Source organism: Staurois parvus, unplaced genomic scaffold, assembly GCF_062004578.1.
Source record: "Staurois parvus isolate SC_StPar_1 unplaced genomic scaffold, SC_StPar_1.0 ptg000425l, whole genome shotgun sequence".
NCBI lineage: Eukaryota > Metazoa > Chordata > Amphibia > Anura > Ranidae > Staurois > Staurois parvus.
Genome location: NW_028318221.1, coordinates 312,021 through 337,059, shown reverse-complemented (window position 1 = coordinate 337,059; position 25,039 = coordinate 312,021). Strand labels below are relative to the sequence as shown.

Sequence of the window (25,039 nt, the reverse complement as noted above, 5' to 3'; positions counted from 1 at the left end):
ACTGGGGTAAGACTTTTGCAGAGAACGTTTTTATCTTTTGGATACAGTAGGGAATCGTTAAAACCCTGCCAGACAATTTTTTGCTGTCTATGTGCCTTTGGGGAGATTTCTCTTTCTAGAATGTCCTGCTTGAGGTGATTGTAGCCATATTGGTGCATTTGCGACAGGAAGAATTGAGTACTGTTCGTGATACTTTTTTTTTTATTTGCACAAACATACAATTTTTCTGGATGAATTTTCGGGGTGTGCCCCCCAGCTTAGTACTGCTTGGACTTTGATGAAGGGGGCACACCCCAAAAGCTTGTCCTGAAAAATTGTATGTTAGTCTAAATAAAAAAGTATCATGGACAGTACTCAATTGTTTTTTGTAGATTGTCCTGAAGATGTTACAGGAAATGGCAGAACATGTCAGCAAATTGAAAAAAATTCTCACTTTATAAAAGATGGGTGTCCCAGTTGCCTTTACCCTCACCTCTTGTTCTGGCACATAAAACCCACACACTGTTTAACTGGACTATGTGATACCTAAATCTTTATTTTGCAAAAAGAATAGGTATCTGGTGACATGTTTGAAAGAATTTTGGAGAACAACTCCAGGAATTAAAAGGAGCTTCCTTAACCCTCGAGCCATTTAAGCATATTAAAATAAAAATAAGACATACTTAAAATGAATACAACAGGTTAAATTAGACCATAATCATATAAGACTACCATTTCTAGCTCTACTGAGCATCATTGATGGGATACCATGATTCAACTGTTGCATATTGCCAGGAAGCAGGATCTAGCTTCCCTGTGTGGATTCCGAACACAGCATGACACATCACGGGCATGCCTTGTACTATAACTTTGCAGCTCTTGGAACTCACTATATAACAATACTGCACAATTAACCCACATTTGATCTTAGAATCTTACTGCAGCTGCCATTGATCCTTCTCCTTGAAACACAGTTGTGTAGGGATTGTCACAGGAGGTGACACTTGGGCTAAAAGTGCATCATACAAAGTTTACAGCCATGTTAGGTGACCCTGGTGGGTGTTGTCTTATAGGACATGGTTTATTTTAACCCTCCTTTTGACATATATTTTCTAAAAAAAAAGTGGTGATTTAAGGTATGAATTGTAAACAAGGGTATACTTTATAAGCTGAACAACATGACTGAGGCCCTGTACAAATTCGTAAAACACAATGCCAACATTACAAATAATCCTTATTCAGCTACCATTTAAAGAATAAGTATACTTTTAGTTCATTCCCCACACTAGTTACACCATGCCAGTCGTTTGGGACGCATTTAACATTCAGCTATTTGCATGGGTGCCAGTGCATTACAACAGACTGAACATTGGGCCTGTAGCATCTTTGGTAAAGGCAGTGCAGCTCAATGCGTGATTAGTACTTTTCTGCTTAAACTCAATGGAATCGCAATGCACAATCACATGTGTGGTGCAATACGGTACAATGGCGGCGTCTCTAGCAGCCCACAACACGGGGTTCCGCAGGGCGTGGGGTCTAAGTCCCAATCTGCTTATTCACCAGGGCCCCTGATGGTGGGGATGGACTTGGAGCAGACTGAGACCAGGTCGCGACACCTGAGTACGTCTGGCAATGGTAGAGAGCACCACCAGAGGTCTGCGGGTAATGGAGCATGACGTGAAGAGGCTGGCAGACCTGGTAACAGGGACAGATCCGTGCGGGATGGATGGGTAACGTAAGGCGTAGTCAGGCAGGCCAGGTCAGCAACGTGCGGGCAGCGAGGTACCGGAGGAGCAGGCAGAGAATGGTCAGGGTCACAAGCTGGGTTCAGTAACTTACGGGCAGTGCGGTACAGAGGATCAGGCAGAAAGATGGTCAGGCAAGCCAGGGGTTAAACAGGAGACGGTCAGCAGGGTCAGGAACAATGCAGAGGTCAGCAACAGAAGATTCACAGGATCAGATATCAGGAACAGAGCAGATAAGACCAAACGGCAATTTGACATACCTCCTGTCCTGTTTAAATAGCCCGCCCTGCACTGTCATTGGTGCCAGGCGCATGTCTGCGATCATGAGTGCGCATGCGCGGCCGTCGCGATCGCCCAGGTCCCGCTGCTCGCTGGCTAGGGTGCATCGGTGTTCTGCGCATGCGCCGCCCAGCGCATCGCGGCAGAACCACAGATCCCTGACAGTAACGCAGAAGGAGCGTTGGGATAGATAGGAGGAAAGCCAGGAGAGAGCAGAGTCTCTGATGCCAAGGGAGTGTAGTTTATTAAGGAGGAGGGGGTGGTCAACTGTGTCGAAGGCCGCGGAGAGGTCGAGGAGTAGGAAGACTGAGTAGTGGCCATTAGCTTTGGCAGTTAGCAGGTCATTAGTGATTTTGAGTAGGGCGGTTTCGGTGAAGTGTAGGGGACAGAAGCTAGACTTTAGTGGATCAAGGAGGTTGTTGTCAGTGAGGTGGGAGCTTAGGTGGTTGTAGACTAAGCGCTCAAGGAGCTTGGATGTGAATGGCAGCAGGGAGATGGGTCTAAGGTTGTTCAGGTCGGTGGGGTCCAGGGAGGGTTTTTTGAGTATGGAGGTGATGTGCGTGTGCTTTAGGGTGGGAGAGGAATGCGCCAGTAGAGAGGGAGAGATTTTTATATATATAAAATACAAGTTTTATTAAAGTGTTACTAAACCCACAACAGCAAAATCAGTCTGTATATGCAGTGAAGGATGCTTGTTATACTCACCTAAGGGGTTAATCCTCTGCATTGTGTACAAAGGCTGCTTGATCCTGTCTTCGCTTGTCCTCCCTTTCTTTTTCTTTTTTACTGTCCCCAATCCATCTACCATAGTACGCAGCAGCAGTGTCAAGTCTGCACATGCTCTGTTTGGTGTACATTGCTAGAGAGTAAATATTAAAAATTACTTGTGAGCCGCAGGAATACAAATTGTGATTTATAATGTTCGCAGGCTCCCTTTCACACCCTCATGTGCATGTGTAATTGATTATATTTAGAGTTGGGTGCCGCACCCTATATTGAATATATACCAATATAATATATGCGTTAAATATAATGGTGTGCTAAAACAGTGTAATATGTACCATACCTTGTATCAAAAAAATCACAAATTTAAAAAATGAACTAAACATTTCATACATAATGATAAATCGTGATAAAATTGTGAAATATGAATTAAGAAATCATAATGGTGATAATGAATAAATATTAAAGAATGAGTGTCCAATAAAGTGTAAATAAAGCAAAAAATGTCCAATGATTTTTCTTGCTGTTGAAAAAGCAGTATCTTTGATGTATGTTTAGGCAATGTCTCTTGTATGCGCTCACCTTCCAAAAAGCCTATTAGTAGGCTAGCATAGCTAAATTGAAGGGTGCTATGGTGTAATCCTCTGGGATCTGATTAACTGATGGCTCTCCTGTGTCCACCTGGGTGTACTGCTGCTGGTAACCTTTGTGTGTGTTGATCTCTCCTTCCCCAAGCTGTTTAGTCCGTCTCCCTATTCCTCCTCGTCAGAGCAGGTGGAAAAGAAGAGTGTATAGTGCCTTATCGTTTTAGCTATCACATCCCCCAGACGAAGCCACGTGACCCTGTGGTGCAACGCGTTGGGGAGGGGCACTGACGTCACCACGTACCTGACTACCGAGAATGGCGAGTATTGACAGTGTGTGCAGACACACTGAGGAGGAGGCTGATCACATCCACGTGCAGCGGTTTATATATCAAAAAGCGCTAATTCTGTTTTTAACATGTGAGTGCATATATGGGCACATAGTAAATTCATTTTAAAACGATAAGGCACTATACACTCTTCTCTTCCACCTGTTCTGACAAGGAAGAATGTAAACGTGCATCAAAAATACAGCTTTTTCAACAGCAAGAAAAATCATTGGACATTTTTTGCTTTATTTACACTTTATTGGGCACTCATTCTTTAATATTTATTCATTATCACCATTATGATTTCTTAATTCATATTTCACAATTTTATCATGATTTATTATTTATTTATGAATTATTATTATTATGTATGAAATGTTTAGTTCATTTTTTAATTTGTGATTTTTTTTTTTTTTGATACAAGGTATGATACATAATACACTGTTTTAGCACACCATTATATTTAACGCATATATTACATTGCTAGAGAGTGTTTGTTTTTTTGGGGGGTTTTTTTGAGTGGGTGCATGTGATCGGTACAGGGCCAGTCAGCACTGTACGGACAGAAGGTCAGGGGATCTGCAGCCTTGTAGGACAGTCAGAGGAGAATAAAAACTCCTACAATATTAATCAGCGCTTGGCCGGACACTGTTAGAAGTCATAAGACTGCTATATACTGCTGATCAGAAAAGGTATTTAACAGCTAACATGCATTTTGGCCCCATTGTCACCTTCCATCTTGCAAATAGTATGATGCTGCTTTTGGCCGCCATACAGCGGAACGTTCGTAAGAAAAAAAAAGTCTTGTCAGTACATGAGAAATGCCATTTCAAAATATTTCAAAATGTTGTGCGCTTTTCACCATTGCTTTTGGAATGAATGGAATTATGGAATTTCCTGAACAAAGCACACATACATTGTTTAAACACATTTGATTGACGTGTTCCATTCTGCTTCAGATTGTATTGTCACTATGGTCGTCACTATGGTCTGAAAATGGTCTAAAGCTGTTAGAAAATCAAACAAATGGTCTGAAGATGTTATTAGAGTATGGCAATCTTTAGGGTTACAGAACACCTCCTTCTGTTCTGGTGAAGAGGAGCATTGTGTGTTTTGTAGTCTTTTCTTGGGCGATAATGCTGCACTGCCATAGATAACAGTTCTGGCAAAAAAAAACCTACTGCAGCCAGCACACCTAAGGAATGGTAAGCTACATTACATTTTTTTTCTTGTCCTTGGGTTTAGATATTAATTAACAAAGCAGCTGGGAATTTAGGGATACTGGTGTACAGTAAAACATTTGGCCATTATTGGGAAAGTATGGATAAAATACTCCTCTGTTTAAAGCTTATGACATTTAAAGCCGAATTCCAAGAATTCGGCCACTTTGTAAATTGTTCTGGCATACTATGTGTTAAGTCCAGGAAGGTGCATGTCGCCTCGTGGACTTATCTGTTTTATTTAAAACTGTCCATTTTAGGGAGCTTTTGGTATTAAAGTGTAGTAAACCGCAGACAAAAAAAAAAAAAGTCCTCCGCAAGGTAATGTCATAATGTGCTAGTATGCATTGCATGCTAGCACATTACGTAAAACTTACCTTAAAACAAAGCCCTCCAGCGGCGCGCTGTCACCAGTGTAGAGGCTTCCATCGTCACCAGTCTTCATTCCAGATTCGCGAGCTCCGGCCTTCTAACAGGCCAGGCTGTGATGAAGTAACCACCGTACGTGCACGGGAGTCCCGGGCCACAGCACACAGCTCTGAATGAACGCATTGCTATACTGTTCCTTCAGCACGCATGCACCGGATTACATGAAGAGAGAATATCTCCTAAACAGTGCCCGTATAGGAGGTATTCATTGAACCTACAGGTGCGCTTTATTATAGGCTTACCTGTTGGTAAAATTAAAAACCACTTTTAAAGCAATTGATGTTAGAGGAGTTCCAATGCTGGATCTTCTGGTCTCCGCTTCTATAGGTTCAGCTCCTGCGCCCCGTCGTGCCCAATCACAGCACTTTTTGTTATGTGAACCAGTTCACAGAATACAAAGCTTTCTGTGAATGAGCAGTAGAGGGGAGGTGCAGACAGAGTTGCTGTGTGGAGAAGACATCATCTCTTCTCTCAGAGCCTATAGAGTGTGTACTCCTAGAGCTACTATGAAACTGTCGGATGTAAATAAGAGATAAGTCCAGGAGGTGGCATGCACCTTGTTGGACTTAATCAGTAGTATGGCTGCACATTTTACAAAGTGTCTGTATTCCTATAGTTTAACTTTAAGCTGCATTGTACCAGTATAATTAACTGGTTGGCTACTGTGTTTCATATTCCATTTACAGTTTGCTTGTTCACTATAGAGTGCATGTAGAGACTGTTAGGCCTCATGCATATGGCTGTACAATGTGCACAACCTGTGTAATCACATTCCAAAGCCATCCATTGAAAGATCATCTGGCTAGCAGTTGGAGCATAGGTCGGTGCACATGTGGATGCTTTTACGCACCACCCAGCACACAGCCGTGCACAACCACCTCTTCTAATGCATCTGTGGATTGCTGTATGTTGCAGCAGTGCATCCCAAAAATGTCATTACTCTGGCTCTGCAGGCTGCACGTGTGTATGTGTATGTATGTATGTATGTATGTATATAGATGGATAGATAGATAGATATATATATATATATCTACATACACACACTGCTAAAAAAAATTAAAGGAGGACTTTAATCAGAGTATAGCATCAAGTCAGTAAAGCTCCTGGGATATTGATCTGGTCAGTTAAGTAGCAGAGGGGTTTGTTAATCAGTTTCAGCTGCTTTGTTGTTAATGAAATTAACAACAGGTGCACTAGATGGGCAACAATGATCCCCAAAACAGGAATGGTTTTACAGGTGGAGGAAACTGACATTTTTTCTCTACTCATCTTTTCTGACTATTTTTTACTAGTTTTGCATTTGGCTAGGGTCAGTGTCACTACTGGTAGCATGAGGTGATACCAGGACCCTCCAGAGCTCGCACAGGCAGTCCAACTTCTCCAGGATGGCACATCAATGTGTGCCATTGCTAAAAGGTTTGCTGTGTCTCCTAGCACAGTCTCAAGAGCATGGAGGAGATTCCAGGAGACAGTCAGTTACTCTAGGAGAGCTGGACAGGGCTGTAGTGGGTCCTTAACTCATCATCAGGACCAGTCTCTGCTCCTTTGTGCAAGGAGGAACAGGATGAGCACTGCCAGAACCATACAAAATTACCTCCAGCAGGCCACTGGTGTGAATGTTTCTGACCAAACAATCAGAAACAGACTTCATGAGGGTGTCCTGAGGGCCTGATGTATTCTAGTGGACCCTGTGCTCTGCACCATAGAGCTCGATTGGCATTTGCCATCAAGCACCAGAATTGGCAAGTCCGCCACTGGTGCCCTGTGCTTTTCACAGATAAGAGCAGGTTCACTCTGAGCACATGTGACAGAGGTGAAAGGGTCTGGAGAAGCCGTGGAGAACGTTATGCTGCCTATAACATCGTTCAGCATGACCGTTTTTGGTGGTGGTGGGTCAGTGATGGTCTAGGGATACATATCCATGGAGGGACGCACAGACCTCTACAGGCTAGATAATGGCACCCTGACTGCCATTAGGTATCGGGATGAAATCCTTGGACCTGTCAGACCCTTCGCTGGTGCAGTGGGTCCTGGGTTCCTCCTGGTGTGCGACAATGCCTGGCATTATGTGGCAAGAGTATGCAGGCAGTTCCTGAAGGATGAAGGAATTGATGCCATTGAATGGCCCCCACGCTCACCTGACTTAAATCCAATAGAGCACCTCTGGGATATCATGTTTCGACGCCGCCAGGTTGAACCTCAGATTGTACAGGAGATCAGTGATGGCCCGGCCCAGATCTAGGAGGAAATACCCCAGAACACCCTCCGTTGTCTCATTAGGAGCATGCCCCGACGTTGTCAGGCATGCATACAAACTACCATTTTGAGCACTTGTTGAGTTGCTGCAAAATGAACTAGCCTGCTGCAACATTTTTTTCACTTTGATTTTTGGGGTGTCTTTTCAGTTCTCTGTAGGTTGTTAATTTTCATCAAACGGTGTGGCAACATTCCTAACACATTACCCAGCCCATATCAGTAGTGTGTGTGTTTATATATTTATTTATTTTTGGCTGTACACATGTTTCAGTACATGCTGTGGTACACACTTCATTATAGCCCAACTCCAGGAAAATGTAAAAATTGTCCCTTGCAGTGGGGCTGTGCCTGCACTGCAAGGAACAATTGCTCATTTATGTTTTGAGTAGAGAAGAAACAGTTTTACTTACCTGATCCTCCATCCCCCTAGCAGATGGCGCTTCCCCATGCTTTGGCAGTAGACAGTTCTGTGTGTCAACACATTTAGTGCAGGGCTATGGACCCTGCTTTGGTCTTTGCATCAGTGGAACATTGGGGATAAGACGCTGCAGAGACTGGTCTAGCAGTGGGGAGGAGGAGCAGAGGATTGGGTAAAGTAAATCCTCTTTTTATTTTTTTTATTTTTTTTGCCCTAAACCTAAATGAGCTATTATCCCTTGCAGTGCAGACACAGTCCCACTACAAGGGTTATTTTTTTTTTGTGGTATGGAGTTTGGCTTTGAGCAATGTATGATAAAAAAAACAGATATATATCGACAATAATACGGTTGTATTTATTTTGCTAGTAGCTGATTAAATTATAGTGTCCGTTATAATTCTTATGTTGATAGCAAAGATATGGACTGTAGCTTGTTCTATAATGTTTTATTTTGTAAACTAGTCTAAAAGCCTTTATTTTTTTTAACTGGTTAATGGAACTTGTGGTTTTCTCATAACACTTAGCAAGTGCAAGATGTTCTATATTGAGATGATGTCATCAGCTGATTAATCCTTGCACTCCCTCCTTCCTTAGTCTAAATCCAGTCATTGCCACCCCCTTCTTCCCATCGTAAATCTGTTCTCATCTAATCTCCTCTGGTCTGCTCTGCTCTGCTTATAGGCAAGAGGCAATAAAATAGATATATTAAGGGTACATTTAAATCATCATCATGTGGATAAAAGCAGAAAATCTGTTTTTCCTAAAATGTCCAGGCTTTATCCTTAAGTACAGTGCTAGTTTTGTAGCTGATTTGTTTATGAATGTCAACTGGTATATAGTTGTTGAGATATTTGTAACAGAGAAATCTCCTTACTGTATTTTAATGTGTTTTTATGTGGTTAAAACTGAACACTGCAGATGTTGGAAATCAGATTTAGAAATACAAGTCTTCACTTATCAAATTAACAAGTTAACACTCTTCAGTGTTGTTGACTGATGTTGAAATATCTTATTTATGATGAAGCAGGTTAGTTTCTTACAAATGCATAGAAAGAGGACCTGTCACGATGGATCTTGGTATCTTGTACAGCATGCTTAACTGTTTCTTTGCAGATGCAGCTTCACATTTACTATACAGTGCACAATAGTGACATGTTTATAGGGTCTCTGCCCCTCCCTGGGTAATGCAGGCTATAATGCATATGCAGTGTCTGCCACCACCGCAGTGCCTGTAGGCCATGTTATTGGTGTTTTTTGGCATATTTTTGTCCTGCTCAAAAAACGTACCAAATGTTGGCCCTGAGCCAAGCTCGTTTTGCGCTGCATGTTTTTGCACGTTTTTTACATGGAAACACGTGGCAAAATGCACAAGTGCTGCCTGAGTTTGGGATACCATTAAGAAATAATGGCATCACAAGCGCGTCCAATGTTTTTTAAAGTGTTTGCAGAAATGCTTGTTGCTGCCCGCATTTTTGCTACGCCCAAGTGTAAACAGGGTGTAAGGGTGCATTCTAAAAGTGGTGCCTGTGAAGATGTGATCCATCATTGATTCAAGTTGTGCATCAGTGTTGTGGGCTTTAGTACTAGGTAATCAGGCTTCCTCTCTAAAGATGCTAAAATGTCCATTTCAAAAAAGAGAACATTTTGTATATATAAATGACATAATTAAGGCATATATTAATGCAAAGCTGAGTGTCAACATGCTATTAACATAGAAATGTGCTGCAGAGAATAAGTTGAATAAATTGTACCATAGACACCCGGTGGGCTCAAAATAATCACATTATGGCTTTTAACATTATTTTTCAGGTGCACAGAGTTTAAAAAGGGCTTTAAATGTAACCGACATATATGAAATTTAAATGTTTTATTACAGTAATAATACATTGGTATTAAGCCTTTGACCAAATTGTATTGATGGTCCAATTTTTATGACGTGGTTATATTATTATTACAAAATAAGAACTTGGATGACAAAGTGTACATCTCCAAGTGCTTGCACATGGGTTAGCCTTTCTTCTAGATTGCCCCAGGAGCACTCTGTCATAGTCTATGGCCACGTTTCTAAGCTTGTATTATATTACACTCCTATTTAGGGTGTAACATGAAGCATGGTCAGTGTCCCCTTCCCTCAAACGCTCTCATTTTACAGGAGCCAGCGGTGCTTCTCTCTGATGGCTCCTGTCAAATTTGAAATCATCATGGCTGTCTGTGGCTTTGCCTGCACAACCACATCATTCAATCACATAACATTCAAAACTACCCCAGCACTAGAGGGACAATACTTCTCAATAGAGTACCAGTGTGGTGACATCACAGCCCTTATAGTCCATTGACACTTTCTCCGGCCCTGTAACTGAAGGTCCATGACTTGGTAATGACCAGCGTCCTGGAGAAATAGCCTGCAGGAACTAGAGCATTGCACACATTGTGGTTGCAATGTTCTCCAATCTCTTAGGCATAAATGTACAGTATAAATTCATAGTATTAGTACAGTATGGGGTGATTCCCTAAAACTGGAGAGTGCAAAATCTGGTGCTGCTCTGCATAGAAACCAGTTGTGTTTGTCAACCTGGAAGCGGACTGTCAATTGAACAAGCAGAATTCAGAAGCTGCTTGGTTACTATGCACAGCTGCACCAGATTTTGCAATCTCCAGTTTAAGTAAATCTATCCTATCTATGTATGCATTTATTATATTTGCAAAAGGTGGACATAGCCTTTAAACAAACTATGAATTAACTGCTCTAGTTGAGTGCTGTGGCCTGCTAATCCCTGTGACTCACTCCTGGCCTCATTGACCATTAGTAAACTGGGAAAGACGAGCGCCAGCTACAACTCTCAACCATACACTAGAAGAAAGAGGAACCAATACGTAGTTATGTGCCTTAATGATAGGATGGAGGGTAGAAGGAGAACCCTCACCACCAGGGTCTTCCAAAGGAAATGAAAGAAGGAGATAGTTACATCATAACAGAAGTACTTTACAAAAAGAAAAAAAACAAGACAAAATTTTGGATTGAGTTCTGCTTTCAGCATATTTGTTTTTTGTTGTTGTTCATTATTTGTATACATCTTTTCCTTTTTTTTTGTTCTCAGATGTGGTGGGAAAGAAAACTGCTTCTGAGGTGAGACCTATATTCAAATTTTATATAACACTTATATAGTACCTGCAGTCTTGTGCTGGGTATTTGGGCTGTCACAAGCTTATAGCATGATTAGTAGCTATAGCTTTTAAATGGGTGTTATTGTCACTGGCAGTATATTGATTTAAGACCTCCCCTTTTTCCAAAACCCCAAGGTAGGTTGGATGTATGTAAGGGGATTATATAAAAACTAACCCTTTAGGTTATAGGTGTATCCAGTGTTTTGTGTTGGTACAATATACAGTGCTGTAAAAGAGTATTTGCCCCAGATTTTTTTTTATTTTTTTGCATATTTGTTACACTTAAATGATTCAGATCATCAAACAACTTTTAACATTACACGACGATAACCTAAGTAAGTACAAAATGCAGTTTTTAAATGATTTAGTTTACTAAGGGAAAAAGCTGTCCAAACCTGCCTGGCCCTATGTAATTTATTTTTTTTGGTCAACAATGGCTTGTGCCTTGGAACTCTCCCATGATTGCCATTTTTGGCCAGTCTCTTTCTTATTGTTGAATCATGAACACTGGCTTTAACTGAAGCAAGTGGGGTCTGCAGTTCTTTAGGTGTTCTGGGAGTTCTTTTATAACCTCCTGGATGAGTCATCGTTGTCGTGTGCTTGGAGAAATTTTGATAGGCCGGCCACTACTGGGAAGGTTCACTACTGTTCAAAGTTTTCTCCATTTGGGAATAATGGCTCTCACCGTGGTTCTCTGGAGTCAAAAGCCTTAGAAATGGCTTTGTAACCCTTTCCAGACTGATACATGTCAATGACTTTGTTTCTCATCTGTTCTTGAATTTGAATGTGTTGCTTTTTTAGATCTTTTAGCATGCTTCACTTTGTCAGACAGATTCTATTTAAGTAATTTCTTGCTTCAACAGGTCTGGAAGTAATCAGGCCTGGGTGTGCCAAGCGAAATTTAACTCCACTTTCCAAAAAAATGTTGTTAATCACAGTTGAGTTCATTCATGATTTAGCAAGGGATGGGGTCATTACTTTTTCATAGGGCCAGGCAGGTTTGGACAGCTTTTTTCCCTTAATAAATGAAATCATCATTTAAAAGCTGCATTTTGTATTTACTTGGGTTATCTTTGTATAATATTAACATTTATTTGATCTGAATCATTTCAGTGTGACAAATATGCAAAAAAAAATCAGGAATGGGGCAAATACTTTTTCACAGCACTGTAAGTATAGCTCATGGATTAGAGTCCCATGGAGGTAAGTAGTGTTTACACAATGCACCTAGATCTGTTATCTACTTGTAGGGGGGAACTGGAGTTTTTTTTTTTTTTTGACAACTACTATTTTTTTATAACATTCTGTAAAACTGGTATTTGAATAAATTTAAAGGGGCAATATTATCTTAAAGGTCCAAACATTTAAAATATGATCTCTACATAATACAGAAGTCTGTTTGTCTCCATCATGTGATGAAAATGTGCCAGGCATGTTCTTGCTATGGCCATACAGGAAAGTCAGCCCTTGATAAAGTTGTTGCCTAAGTGAAAAGTCTTTGAATCTGTGAAAAGTTTCTTTTTAATTTTACATATACAGTTCTCAGCATAAATGAGTACACCCCTTTTTGAAAAGTAAGATTTTGATCAATATCTCAATGAACACAATAACAATTTCTAAAACTTTGACAAAACTGAGTTTTATAGAACATTGGTTTAGCTCATTACATGAAAGTAAGATTAACAATATAACTTCGATTACAAAATCTTCAGTTTTACTCAAATTAGTTGATGCAAAAATGGATACACCCCACAACAAAAACTACTACGTCTAGTATTTTATATGACCTCCATAATTTGTAAGGACAGCACCAAGTCTTCTAGGCATGGAATTAACAAGTTGGCCACATATTGCAACATCTATCTTTTTCCATTCTTCAGGAACAACAACTTTTAGAGCCTGGATGCTGGATGGAGAGTGATGCTTAACTTGTCTCTTCAGAATCCCTCATAGGTGTTCGATTTGGGATCAGATCAGGACACATACTTGGCCACTGAATCTCTTTCACCCTGTTCTTCTTCAGAAATGTAACAGTGGCCTTAGATGTGTGTTTTGGATCATTGTCATGTTGGAAAAGTGCACAATGACCAAGGGCACAGAATGTTTGTAGCACATCTGTTAATTCTTGTTACCATCAATGAAATGCTTCTCCCCGACACCAGCAGCACTCATGCAGCCCCACAGAAGGACACTGCAACCACCATGTTTCACTGTAGGCATCGTGCATTTTTCTTTATACTCAACTTTGCAAATCCGTACAGTTTTGAAGCCATCCGTTCCAAAAACATTTATCTTGGTCTCATCACTTCAGAGTACAGAGTCCCAGTAGTCTTTTTCTTTTTCAGCATGGGCCCTAGCAAATTCTAGGGCTGCTTTTTTTTTCTTTTTTTTTTTTTTTTTTTTTTTTTTAAGCATGGGCTTTAGGAGAGGCTTCCTTTGTGGACAACACCCATGCATGCCTTTCCTCTGCCGTGTATGCCGTATTGTGTCACACGAAACCATCAGCCCAGTTTGGCTTTCAACTTCTTTAGCTAACTGCTATGAACTTGCATGGTGATTTTCTTCAACTCTTCTCATCAGAAGACGCTCCTGTTGAGTTAACTTCGGTGGACTCCCTGAATGTCTATTAGATGGTTGCAGTTGCATCTTTAACTTTTTGTTTCACTTTTGCTACAGTATTCTGACTGATAAGTAAAGCTATGCTGATCTTCTTGTATCCTTCACCTTTCTTGTGTAAAAAAAAAAAATTGTTTTGTTTCTCAGACCTTGTAACATTTCTCTTCCATGTGATGCCATTGCTGACAGCATGAAATGGGAAGGGGTTTTCTTTGTTAAGTAATGCCCTTTTATAATCAACTGTCTGCTGGACACCAGTTTATTGAATAATTAATTATCACCTTTAGTTGAATTCTTGTTTATTAGGATTTTGTTGTCTAAAATGTAGCTTTGCTCCTAAGACTTTCAGTGGGGTTTATTCATTTTTGCAACATGGTCTTGAATGAATTTGTTAGGAAAAATACTTTTTCGTGTGTGCAAATTAACAAATCTTGTTTGCAATCAATGGCTCGCCTTTTGTGGGAGTATTTTGTAGTATAGCGTCCCATAGAAAATGTTGTTTCTGAAAGCAAAGGAAAGTAAAGGTTTTCTGACAAATCTGTTGGGGTGTACTCATTTATGCTGAGCACAGTAAGTATTAACACATTTACTAAGTAATGAAACTTATAGGAGACTTGTGTGATAAATGAGCTATCAATGCTAACCTTTGGTCAGGGAACCAGAACAAGCTTGACCCTGAGAAATAAGAGTTGTTAGAAAAAGTGACTTGGATATTTTGCATGGTCAGTGAATCAATTGACACTCAATTAAGTGGGTCTACATAATAGCCACAAAGCATATTTTCAACTGTAGAGATCTGCAATGGCACCCTATTTATTTCTCTCCACACAGGTTTTCTTAGGCATGGAGCCCACCATTCCATGGAGCTAACCATTTTAAACGTGATAATTTATTCTTTTGTTACTCATGTATTTCCAAAAATATGTGCCCAAACTGTTTGTAACATTAAAACAAAAAACAACATACTACAAACATGTGAGGAAGCACTAATAGGCCTTTCTTTGTACTTATTCATCATAATTAAAGTACTGTTTTTTTTTGTTTTTTTTTACAGAAAAAGTTTTTCACATTTTTCATACATCTGTGCATATTTGATATAAACTAAATTGCGGAGTTTTGACCGGTGACTTGTGGCAATGTACAATTCCAAAACCACCTGCATATGCAAGGAAACAAAGATCAACTGCAAGGAAACAAAGAAAAGAGGGTGTACTGGCCTAGTGCATTATCCCAAGGGAGCTTATTAAAAGTGGATAAAAACATATATACTCACAAACGTTTTTGTCCACTATCACAGTGGTGGGTAGGACCCGGATAGATGCAAAAGCCAGGTAGACAATGTCTGGGATTCCTCACTAGCTCATTCATTTCAAGGGCAAGCCCTTTTCCTCAGAGCCAAAAAATATTATAGGCCAGTGCGCCCTCTTTTCTTTGTTTCCTTGGACTTGTGGCAATGCCCAGGATTGCAGTAGCCTCAATTTTGCAGCAAATAATATAGGAGGGGGGAGATAATGTTTATATGTGCTGCATTGAACTGAGTTGTCTCCAAAGACTTCTCCATTAAAATATGGATGTTAACCCCGTTCCCTGGTGCAAAGTGAACCCGTGCTCATGTACCCTAAAATATTTACATATTCTGAACAATAAGTAAAACCACTTTAAAACAGTCTCTGTAGCATTGTGGAGAAATGTAAATTTTAATATTCAGAACACAGTTGTTCAAATCTTGGCTGTTGTCCTATAGCTTTCTGTTGCACTAGAAACTGACAGCCGCCTAGACAGTTGGTCCATGTTATTGCTGCCCCCATCCCCAAAAGCCCCCCCCCCCTTCCGACCATTGTGCCACGAGTGAACATGGTCAATGGCCATGTTAACACACACTTCTTTGATAAAAGTTATAAAACTAGATTGTAAGCTCTAACGAGCAGGGCCATCTGTTTCCTCTTGTACCAAATTGTATTGTAACTGTAATGTCTACCTTCATTTTGTAAAGCGCTGCGCAAACTGTTGGCGCTATATAAATCCTGTATAATAATAATAAATGTTGTGTTCGGTAGAAGATACCACAACCAAGCGTGACCCTTTCACGTGAATGAGAATACTCCCCAACCGAGCTTTCACTGGTGAGAGTAGATGTTCATGCATACTCTTCTGTTCATGCCACCTACATATTCTTCTGCTCATGCCGCTGCATGCCAGCAAACCTCCATTTATAGAACTTGCTGTATATGAACAATCAGTTAAAGGTATTCTGCCCCCAGGAATGTAAATATGAATTGTGGTACTAAAGTCGATTATGCCTTGTGTGGTGGTTTATGTAAGGATATATATTATTTATAAAGGGCGTGTCCCTTTCCCTTAGATGAAATATTACAGTGCCTCCAGCCGTTAAAATGCGGCAAATATTTAGTAACCCAATAATTTGGACACCTTGATAATTTGATCACCACTTATTATTATACCTTGAATTCTTTTAGCCAATATGATTTCGTACCATACACACAAAATTTGCCTTATAATAGATAAATATAAAAATTTATTTATGTACAAAAATTATATATATATTAACACAAAACGCAAAAGACTGGTGATAAATGAACATTGGTACACACAATCAAAAATATATCCTACCAATGTAAGACACAATAATAAGGTTTCTAACTAATTTCATCAATATCACAATTTTAAATGATCTGATTATTTATTAAATTTATTAATAATTAATAATTTCGAATATCTCAAAGGTTATATTCTCACAAGCCGTGGCCATAGGATTGCAAGAAGCAAGCCCTTGATATATGATACTCTGGTTATTAATATTCAATAAATTATGAAATATGAAAAAAATTATAATATGGCAACAAACAATTTTTAACAGTAAAACAGGATCTCTCTACATATATCTAACTACCCAAATTTGTTGTGATACACTAAGGTAATTTTATGATTCCACACAACAGAGAAAATAGGTAATACAAAATCAAATAAACAATCTCACCGCACCCGGCATTCAGACTAGGCAACTCTCCCGTGGATTTAGCTGGCAGTGGAACGCCTTTAGACTGATATTATAGGGCAAGTAATAGATATTCAGTAGGGGAGAATGTAGGAAGTTATAAGGTTAGAGGTTTAGAAATTTAGTTAAAGTTTTAGGAAGTTTGAAAGTATGGAAGAGTAGTTATTCAGCAGAGATCTTCTTCAGTCAGGTTTTCTTTTGCTGAGGTCTTTTCTTTTGATGAGTTTTTCTTGATGAGGTCTTCTGATGAGGTTTTTTCCATGAGGTTTTTTTTTTTAAAGGTACAAGGGCTTTTATATCCACTAATCCATTGTTCTAAGATACCTTCCCACCAGGCTTCTTGATTGGCTAGTTGAGAAATGTGTGTACATAAGCTATTTCTCACCTGCCCGCCAGGTGGCGGTCATGTATCATAGAACAATTTGAGTATTTGAGATGACTCACCTTGGGTGGAATCTTAAGGTAATTTCAGGAATCAAATATACGTCTTTTTCCAGATATAAGTGATCATACCTATAATATTCTAAATAGGGACCATGGAATATAGGTGTATATTCAGTTATTCCTTCTTGAAATACCATCCTGTTTGTTTCCTGATAAGACATGTAACTAATGCTAGTTTATAATACATCTTACTTCCCATCATCTCAATACTCAAGTTAGTGATATATAGTTCCCATTGCTGAATATTTAGTGGTGTGTAAAATCTATAACATCTCATTTATAATATGTTTTTGTAATATATCTTTGTAATTATATACAGTCAATTTTTAGGCTTAAATGTCCTGAATTTCACCTCTTTGTTTTAGAATCAACATTTTCTATGTGTAGGGAAAAACTCTCTGTTTGCCTGGCTCTTGTATTGGAATCATGGTAAACAACTGTTAATGCTTTCACCCTTGGTGAACAATAGTATATTGTAATAGTTTCAGAGGTCTGTTAGTTCATCACACTCTGCAAGTTTTGGTTAAGCTTTCAACCAGTTGAGTTCCCGTCTCATTATTGTTAAAATGTTTGAAAGTCGAAGTCCTATCTGGCTATTTGTTTGACTTTCTGTATATGCATTCTTCTCAACCTCAATATACAAATAGTCCTTGTTGACAGTCCAAACAGTCTTATTGTCTTGGAAAAGTCTTACTTCCCCCATTCTCTCCATTTCTTTAACTAGAATCCTTGAGGGTTCAACCAAGACAAAATTAACTCTTAGCATCCGGCTATACTGAGCTGTTTGTCATATAATATTATGTCTTGATAAAGTCATATTTTTGAGACATAATTCAAAAGGTCCACAACAAATCCCCCTTTTTTTGGGGTACAGGCACGTGTAGAGGGGTGTCTGTATCGAAAAACATGAGTGGGACTTTTGGTTAGAGTGATCGTTCGTCTTCTCCGGTGAAGTGAATGAAATAATAAAAAAAAAAATTTTTTTTTTTTTTTTTTTATAATAAAATGGCAGCGGTGATGCTGGTTGGTCCTCAACTTGACTCGGCGTCTTTAGATGGACACTTCTGATGACGATCCTGGTCTTGTGATGAGGCCGGCCTGGCACATCCACCTTGGGGTCCATGGGTCCTCCGCACGACAGGTCTCTTAGACGGTCTCCTAGGTGGGTCTTTTCCTCTGGACTGGCCCTTGGTGGCCTGGGACATCAGGTTATCGTCTCCGGATCGATCTCTGGCATCTGGTCTTTCCCACAGGACATTATAGCTTCCTTCTAGGGTCTGGTCATTGACACCTCCGATCGCCGGTTTAGTCATCGTCTGGGCCTTCCTTTCTAAATTATTAAAATGAACAGTTTAAGTATTGGATATACCTAAAATTATATTACTGGATCCTGTAAGGCAAAAGATGAATTATATGTTCAAAGGAAATTTAATAATGATCTCAATATCTCCAGATAGGAACTGGTGGGTTAGTCTTCCAACAACTGCAATTGAGACTTTGGATGGCAAGCACGTAATTGGTTGATGTGCACCCATCTATCACTGATTTCACCATACCGGGTAACCTGCAATTTATATGCGACCGGAGAGATTTTATCAATGATAGAGAACGGACCTTTCCAAGATGGAAGGAATTTCCGTTCCTTGATCTGGTCTCTTGCAAAGTTGTATAGATAGACCTTGTCACCAATCTCATATTCCTTCTTGGAGGTTTTGAGATCATAGTATGTCTTAGCACTAGTTGCAGCTCTTTCCAAATTTCGCTGGGCAAAGGCAAAAGCATATTGCAGATGTTTACGTAAATCCTCTATGTACTGGTGTGTGGTGGTAGCATTGATCAAATTTTGATCTGTAGTGCGATACAATAAGTGCTGGGGCAGTACCATCCGTCTACCTGTCATCAGTTCAAAAGATGACATTTTTGTAACTGTATTCGGAGTAGCCCTCAACGCCATCAGGACCAGCGGGAGTTTGACATCCCAATCTTTGCCTGTTTCCTTAACAAATTTCTTAAGGACGTTAACGATGGTCTGATTGTATCGTTCTACACCACCACTAGAGGCTGGCCGATAGGCGATATGCAATTTCCTTTTAACCCCCAAAATTTTCCACAATTTGGCCATCACTTCGCTAGTGAAGTGCGATCCTCTATCAGACTCTATCCTCTGTGGGAGACCAAAACGAGAAAATACATGATTTATTAGCAATGCAGCACATGTCTCTGAGCTATTATTTGGTGCTGGTATACATTCGACATACTTGGTGAATAGACATGTAACTGTTAACATATACCGATTTCCTCGTGAAGATTTTGTTACGGGCCCAATAAAATCCATTTGAAGGTCTGACCAAGGCATACATATCCCCCTCTTCTGGAGAGGTGCTCTGTGAGTTGGCTTGGTAGGTTGAAATTGGGGACATATTAGGCAACCTTGGCAGTATTCCTTCACATCACGTAACATATGAGGCCAGTAGGCATAATCCCGCAGAATCTCATACGTGATCTTCTCTCCACGATGACCGGAAGTGGGAGCATCATGGGCATGCTGTAGCATCAAACCTCTAAATTTAAGTGGGACGACCCATTGTTGTACGCCACCCTTTGAGGTTCGTATCAACAATCCCTGGTATAAAGAGAATTGGGATTTGGATTTCATTAAGATACGTAAATCCTCCTTCCCACTACATACTTCCTTATTTATGGGATTTTGGTTGGGATCTTCCATATGACTATAAAACAAGCCAATTAATGGGTCTTCTTTTTGGGCAGTAATTAAATCCTCACTAGGAGAATCGTGACTCCACTGTAATGCATTTGGATCACCAGCTGTTCTGGCCTGTTGCCTGGTGACCGCTTCAACCTGTACGGTACCTAAAAATTGATCAATGTCTAACAGTTCACAGGTGATTGCCCCTTCCTTGGCTAGAGAATCGGCCAGATCGTTCCCTTCTTTCTCGGCACCTAGAACCTTGGAGTGGCCTTTGGTCTTCTTGAAGTGCAGGGTGATATCATTGGACCTTACCAGTTCATCGATGTGACAAAAGAGCTTACCATGTTTCACGGGTTTGTGATTACTCTTGTTCATGTTGTTTCGCTTCCACCTAGGGAAATACTCCACAAAACTATTCCTGACATAATTGGAATCGGTTATGATGGCACACTCTCTGATGTTGAACTCTATAGCCATCTCAACTGCTCTAAGGATTGCAGTAAGTTCAGCAACCTGACTGCTTTTTGGTCCAAGTTTGTATCCCACAGAAATTGGGGTGACACCTTGGGTCCAAACGATTCCAATACCTGCCACTAGTTGGAGCTGTTCCCCATCCTTGTGATGAAAAGCACAACCATCCACATATACACACGGCAGCTGTTTACAGTATTCTTCATCGTAAACCTTGTAGGGGGAGAACAGTTGTTCTTCCAGAAAGTCAGTGTCCGGGGCCTCCATAGCAGGCGTAGTTGCGGAACAATCATGGAGCTCGGCTAGGCCCTGGGCTACTGGACTTTCCTTGTTCTGTTTGTACCGAATTTCAAGAGGCCACCCTTGCAAAGACAAAGTCCAAGCAGTGATGCGGCTGTTAGACACATTTCCTCCCTTGATACGTTCACTCTTTAAATACTGTAAAGGCTGGTGTGCCGTTTCAACGATGATTCTCTCTCCCTGAATGTAACTGCGGAAATTCTGTAATGCCCACACGGTGGACAATAGAGCTTTTTCACAGTCACTGAACTTTACTTCAACCGGGGACAAAGTTTTACTGGCATAGGCAATCACCTTACTGACATCATCACGTTTCTGGTAAAGAACGGAACTCATACTTGCCTGCGTAAACCCTGTCTCTAGATAGAAATTTTTACCCCCTTCGGGATATCCGAGACACGGGGCTTGTGTGAGACGTTCCTTTAATTCCTTCATGGCGTCCTCCTGTTTCTTACCCCACGACCATTCGACATCCTTCTTCAGTAGGTGAAGCAGTGGCTTGCTTATCTCGGCGTAATTATCAATAAACTTACGCGAGTAGTTTACCATACCTAGGAATGATCTCAATTCTTTAAGGTTAGTAGGGACTTTACAATTCAGAACCGCCTCAACTTTCTTCTTTTGTGGGTTCAAACCTTCAGCAGTAACTTCATGGCCTAGGAAGTTTACCTTCGTGCGACACCACTGGGCTTTTTGTAAGGACAGTTTAACTCCTGCTGCTTTTAATTGGCCCAGGACATGCCGAAGTTCTGTAATGTGTTTGGCCATATCAGTACTTTTGATCAGGATATCGTCCACATATGCCAACGTCCCCCTTTCGAAGGCGTCTGGCATGGCCTTGTGCATGAACACAGCAAATTCATGTCTGGAATTTATGAATCCGAAAGGCATTCTCACCCAACAATATTGTCGATTCCCAAAACTGAAAGCCAGTTTGTATTGGTCTTCCTCACTCACCTTTATGGTCCAATACCCCTGTGCACAATCCAAGGCTGTGAAAACTTGGGATCCTTGGAGCTGGGCGAGACATTGGTCTATGTGTGGGACAGGCCATCCTGACATGTATACACGTTTGTTTAGCTGACGGAGGTCAGCGCACAAACGCCATTGTCCATTGGGTTTTAAAATACCCAGGATCGGGTGGTTGTAGGAGCTGTGGATGGGCCGAATTATACCCCTTTCATGTAACTTCCTGATAATCTCAGCTAGAGATTCATAGGAAGCTAATGGTAACCTATACTGTCTTACAAATACTGGTGGGGCATCTGGATCTGTTTGGATCCTAGCGATGTGTAGGTCAGTAGTCCCACAATCGTAAGAATCCTTGGCAAAGATCTCTTGGAATTCAAGGAGAAGCTCTCGGAGCAATTGTCGGTCGAGATCACTGGCACATGCATCGGCGAGGGCCACCATCTCTTCCACTAACTCCTTGAATCCAGGAAAGCTTTCCGGCTGACCTATCTCATATGCCTCTTCAAGTTTTGTGGTGAGGTCATTGGGTATGTGATGTGTGTGTGTGTTCTCCTGCCATCCAGGTTCTTTGGGGTACTCTTGTTCTTTGATTGGGTGATCAAAGACAATTGATGTCTCTTCGATTCGACAGGTGCCATCTTTAGAATCGAATGGATAAATGGACTCTATGGTGAAAATACCCTCTGGTAATGAATGGAATGTTTGTTCAATTAATTGTTCCTCCGACAAATATTCATCGGGGATGAGTCCAATCACCTGGTTAGTGACCCCAAAGGTATAATATTCAGTCTCTACCGCTAGACCAATAAGGGTCTCTTTGGGTAAGACGATGTCCTGATTGGACAGATTATGTATGTAAATGTACATCGGGGATTGATGTGTGTTGACTAGGGGCGTGTGTGTAATGTTCAGTCCCTCCCCCTGCATTTTATGGGAGAGGCATACCAATGCATCTGACCCCTTCAGTCTATGTCCCTTTTTAACTTGGATGGGGAGTATGAAGTTATTTATGCCCTTAGGAATTGTAAACTTCTGGGCTACCTGGACTTCAACAGCATAAGGCATCTGTTGCTGGGATTTTAAAGCTAAGTCCAGATTTTGGTATTTTTCGGGGTCCCCCTTTAGTCGACTCCATAAACAGTCATTAATTAGGTCGACTTGCATTGCAAATCGATGTAATACATCGTTGCCAAAATAAATTTTAGTTTGGGGATTATCCAAGACTAGGAACACATGGGTGGCTGTTTTGTTTCCTACAGTGACGTTTAAGAGACACCTAGCCATTGAATTGTGATCATCAGAGTCATCAAGGGAGTCTGAAATCCAATGACGCTGAGGTGTGGAGAAACGGATCATTTCCATTTCGGTCAGGTGTTTTATCAGCCCATGGCTTACAAAGCTGTGTTCCTGTCTCAAATCTAGTTTGGCATATTTTGACCTATTAAGACCATTTATCCGGATGGGGATAAACAAGTCGCTGTTAACCCTTTCAATACCTGTCAAGAATTGGGTATGATCTCCCCCTTTTCTTGGTTTATCCTCCTGATGAAAAGATATCGTAAGGATGTCATCTTGGAGGGAAATATCTTTTATTTTCTCTTGGGGAATTCTAAAAATGTGTTCCTCATCTCTTCTGATAGGGTTATGGTCATCAGGTTTGATAACCGTTACATCAGGAAGTTGGCTGTTCCTGAAATGGATTTCTAATGATCCAGGCCTTTCTTCCACCAGGTGGCAGTGTTGTCGGGAATGGGGAGTTTTAAGTTTCCCATATTTAATCGGGGTATTTACCTGTGACCACAGTACTTGGTTCACACAGTCAACTATGGTGTTCAGCCTTTTTAGGAAGTCCATCCCAATTATCATGTGGTGCTGGGATATGCTAGCAATGATGATGGGGTGTCTCAGTTCCTTATTACCCAGTTTCAGTTTAAGCCAGGCGGTACCCATGACTTGTAAAGGGTCTCCACCTACACCAATCAATGAGCTGTCAAAGCTTTTAAGTCTCGGCTTGGTGGGCATGACATTCGCCACTTTATCAAAATGTTCCTGTGACATGATGGTTGCTTGGGATCCAGTGTCTATTAAACCGACAATCGAAAGATCACTGGCATCCTGCACCTGTACTGTGGCATAATATCTCCCATCAGATTCAGTCAGCTCACACATGAAATTAGTGTGGTTGAAGATCTGTGGGCCCTTCAATAACATATGACTAGCTCTTATCTCACCGCATGTGGTGGACACATCACCCTTATCCTCCCTGGTGGGATTCTTGGACTGTCTCAAGACAGAAGCACAACTAGAAGTTGGCGCTCCGTCTGGCTTGTCAATCCCGACGACTTCCGATGCCGCGACTATATTAGGGGCAATAGATGGACACTGAAAAGCAGGAGAATCGTTAATAACCAACAAATGGTCCCCCTTTGCCTGAGAACTAGATTCTCTATTAGGCGTGTCAGGGACGGTACACACATCTCCTATCATTCGACTCAGTGTTCTCCCCTGTTGGTTTAAGGCTTGGTTGCCTGTTAATTCTGTGACCCTTGGTTGGTCACAGGAGCTGCTCCTAAAAAAGGATTGGATGGAAATTGAGTGACAAGCCTGTCCATTTGTTCAGCCATTTTGCTGATCTGTGCCTCGATTTGTCCAATACGCTCAGAGGAGTCATTCTGTTGATTCTCCCTTTTCCTATACTTGCGCTTGTATTTTGGACGAGACTGGTAATGAGACTCAGAGTCAGAACTACTGCTCTGGTCCCGACGCCATTGTTCTCTCTGAGGTTTTGGGGTCTCCCTGTTATTAAAGGGAGCCTGGGGTACTGTATCCCCCCTTTGAGCTTGAGGGTGTTCTTGGCGTGGAGGAAATCTTTGGAAGTCGGAGTTTTTATTAAAATTGGGATTCTTATTGTAATTATGGTTCCTGTTGAAATTGGGGTTCCCATAAAAATTCCCATGTTGGTTTTGGCGAGGATAATAGAACCTCTGAGGATACCATTGACTCCTTTGATTCTCATCACTGTACTGACCCTTACCATACTTTTTATTCTTCTCACTTCCACTACCGTAGTTCCCTGGCTTTTGTCTATCCTTTCTTACCCACTGGTTTTGGGGTGCAAAGTTATGGACCTCCTTCACTTGCTGGGTTTGAGGTACAAATCTAGGGGAACCATTGGTTTTACCCCCACGGACTACTTCCGCATATGATTTTTTCTCTGCCTGCAAATTTGGATTTGGAGGGGAAACGGTAGTGGTTGCTACTATCTTGGGGCTATTTTTGGGTTCTCTTTTTATCCCGCCCTCACTGGACTGTTGGATCGAGAATAAATAGTCGCTCTCTCTCACCAACCAATCAAGAGAGCGTCCTTTTCTGTAATCCTTTGC

At 40.9% G+C, this 25,039-nt stretch overlaps 1 protein-coding gene across 3 annotated transcripts in view; it reads left to right on the top strand.

The window, feature by feature from the left end:
- Positions 1-25,039, top strand: part of PIP5K1C (phosphatidylinositol-4-phosphate 5-kinase type 1 gamma) — a 326,185-nt gene that overhangs the window by 22,436 nt on the left and 278,710 nt on the right. For 2 of the 3 annotated variants that reach the window (XM_089687401.1, XM_089687403.1), the window contains exon 2: positions 11,061-11,089. The exons of the other annotated variant lie outside the window; for it this stretch is intronic. In XM_089687401.1, the coding sequence (XP_089543527.1) occupies positions 11,061-11,089 (29 nt within the window). The remainder of the gene's footprint in view (positions 1-11,060; positions 11,090-25,039) is intronic. 3 annotated transcript variants of the gene reach the window in all.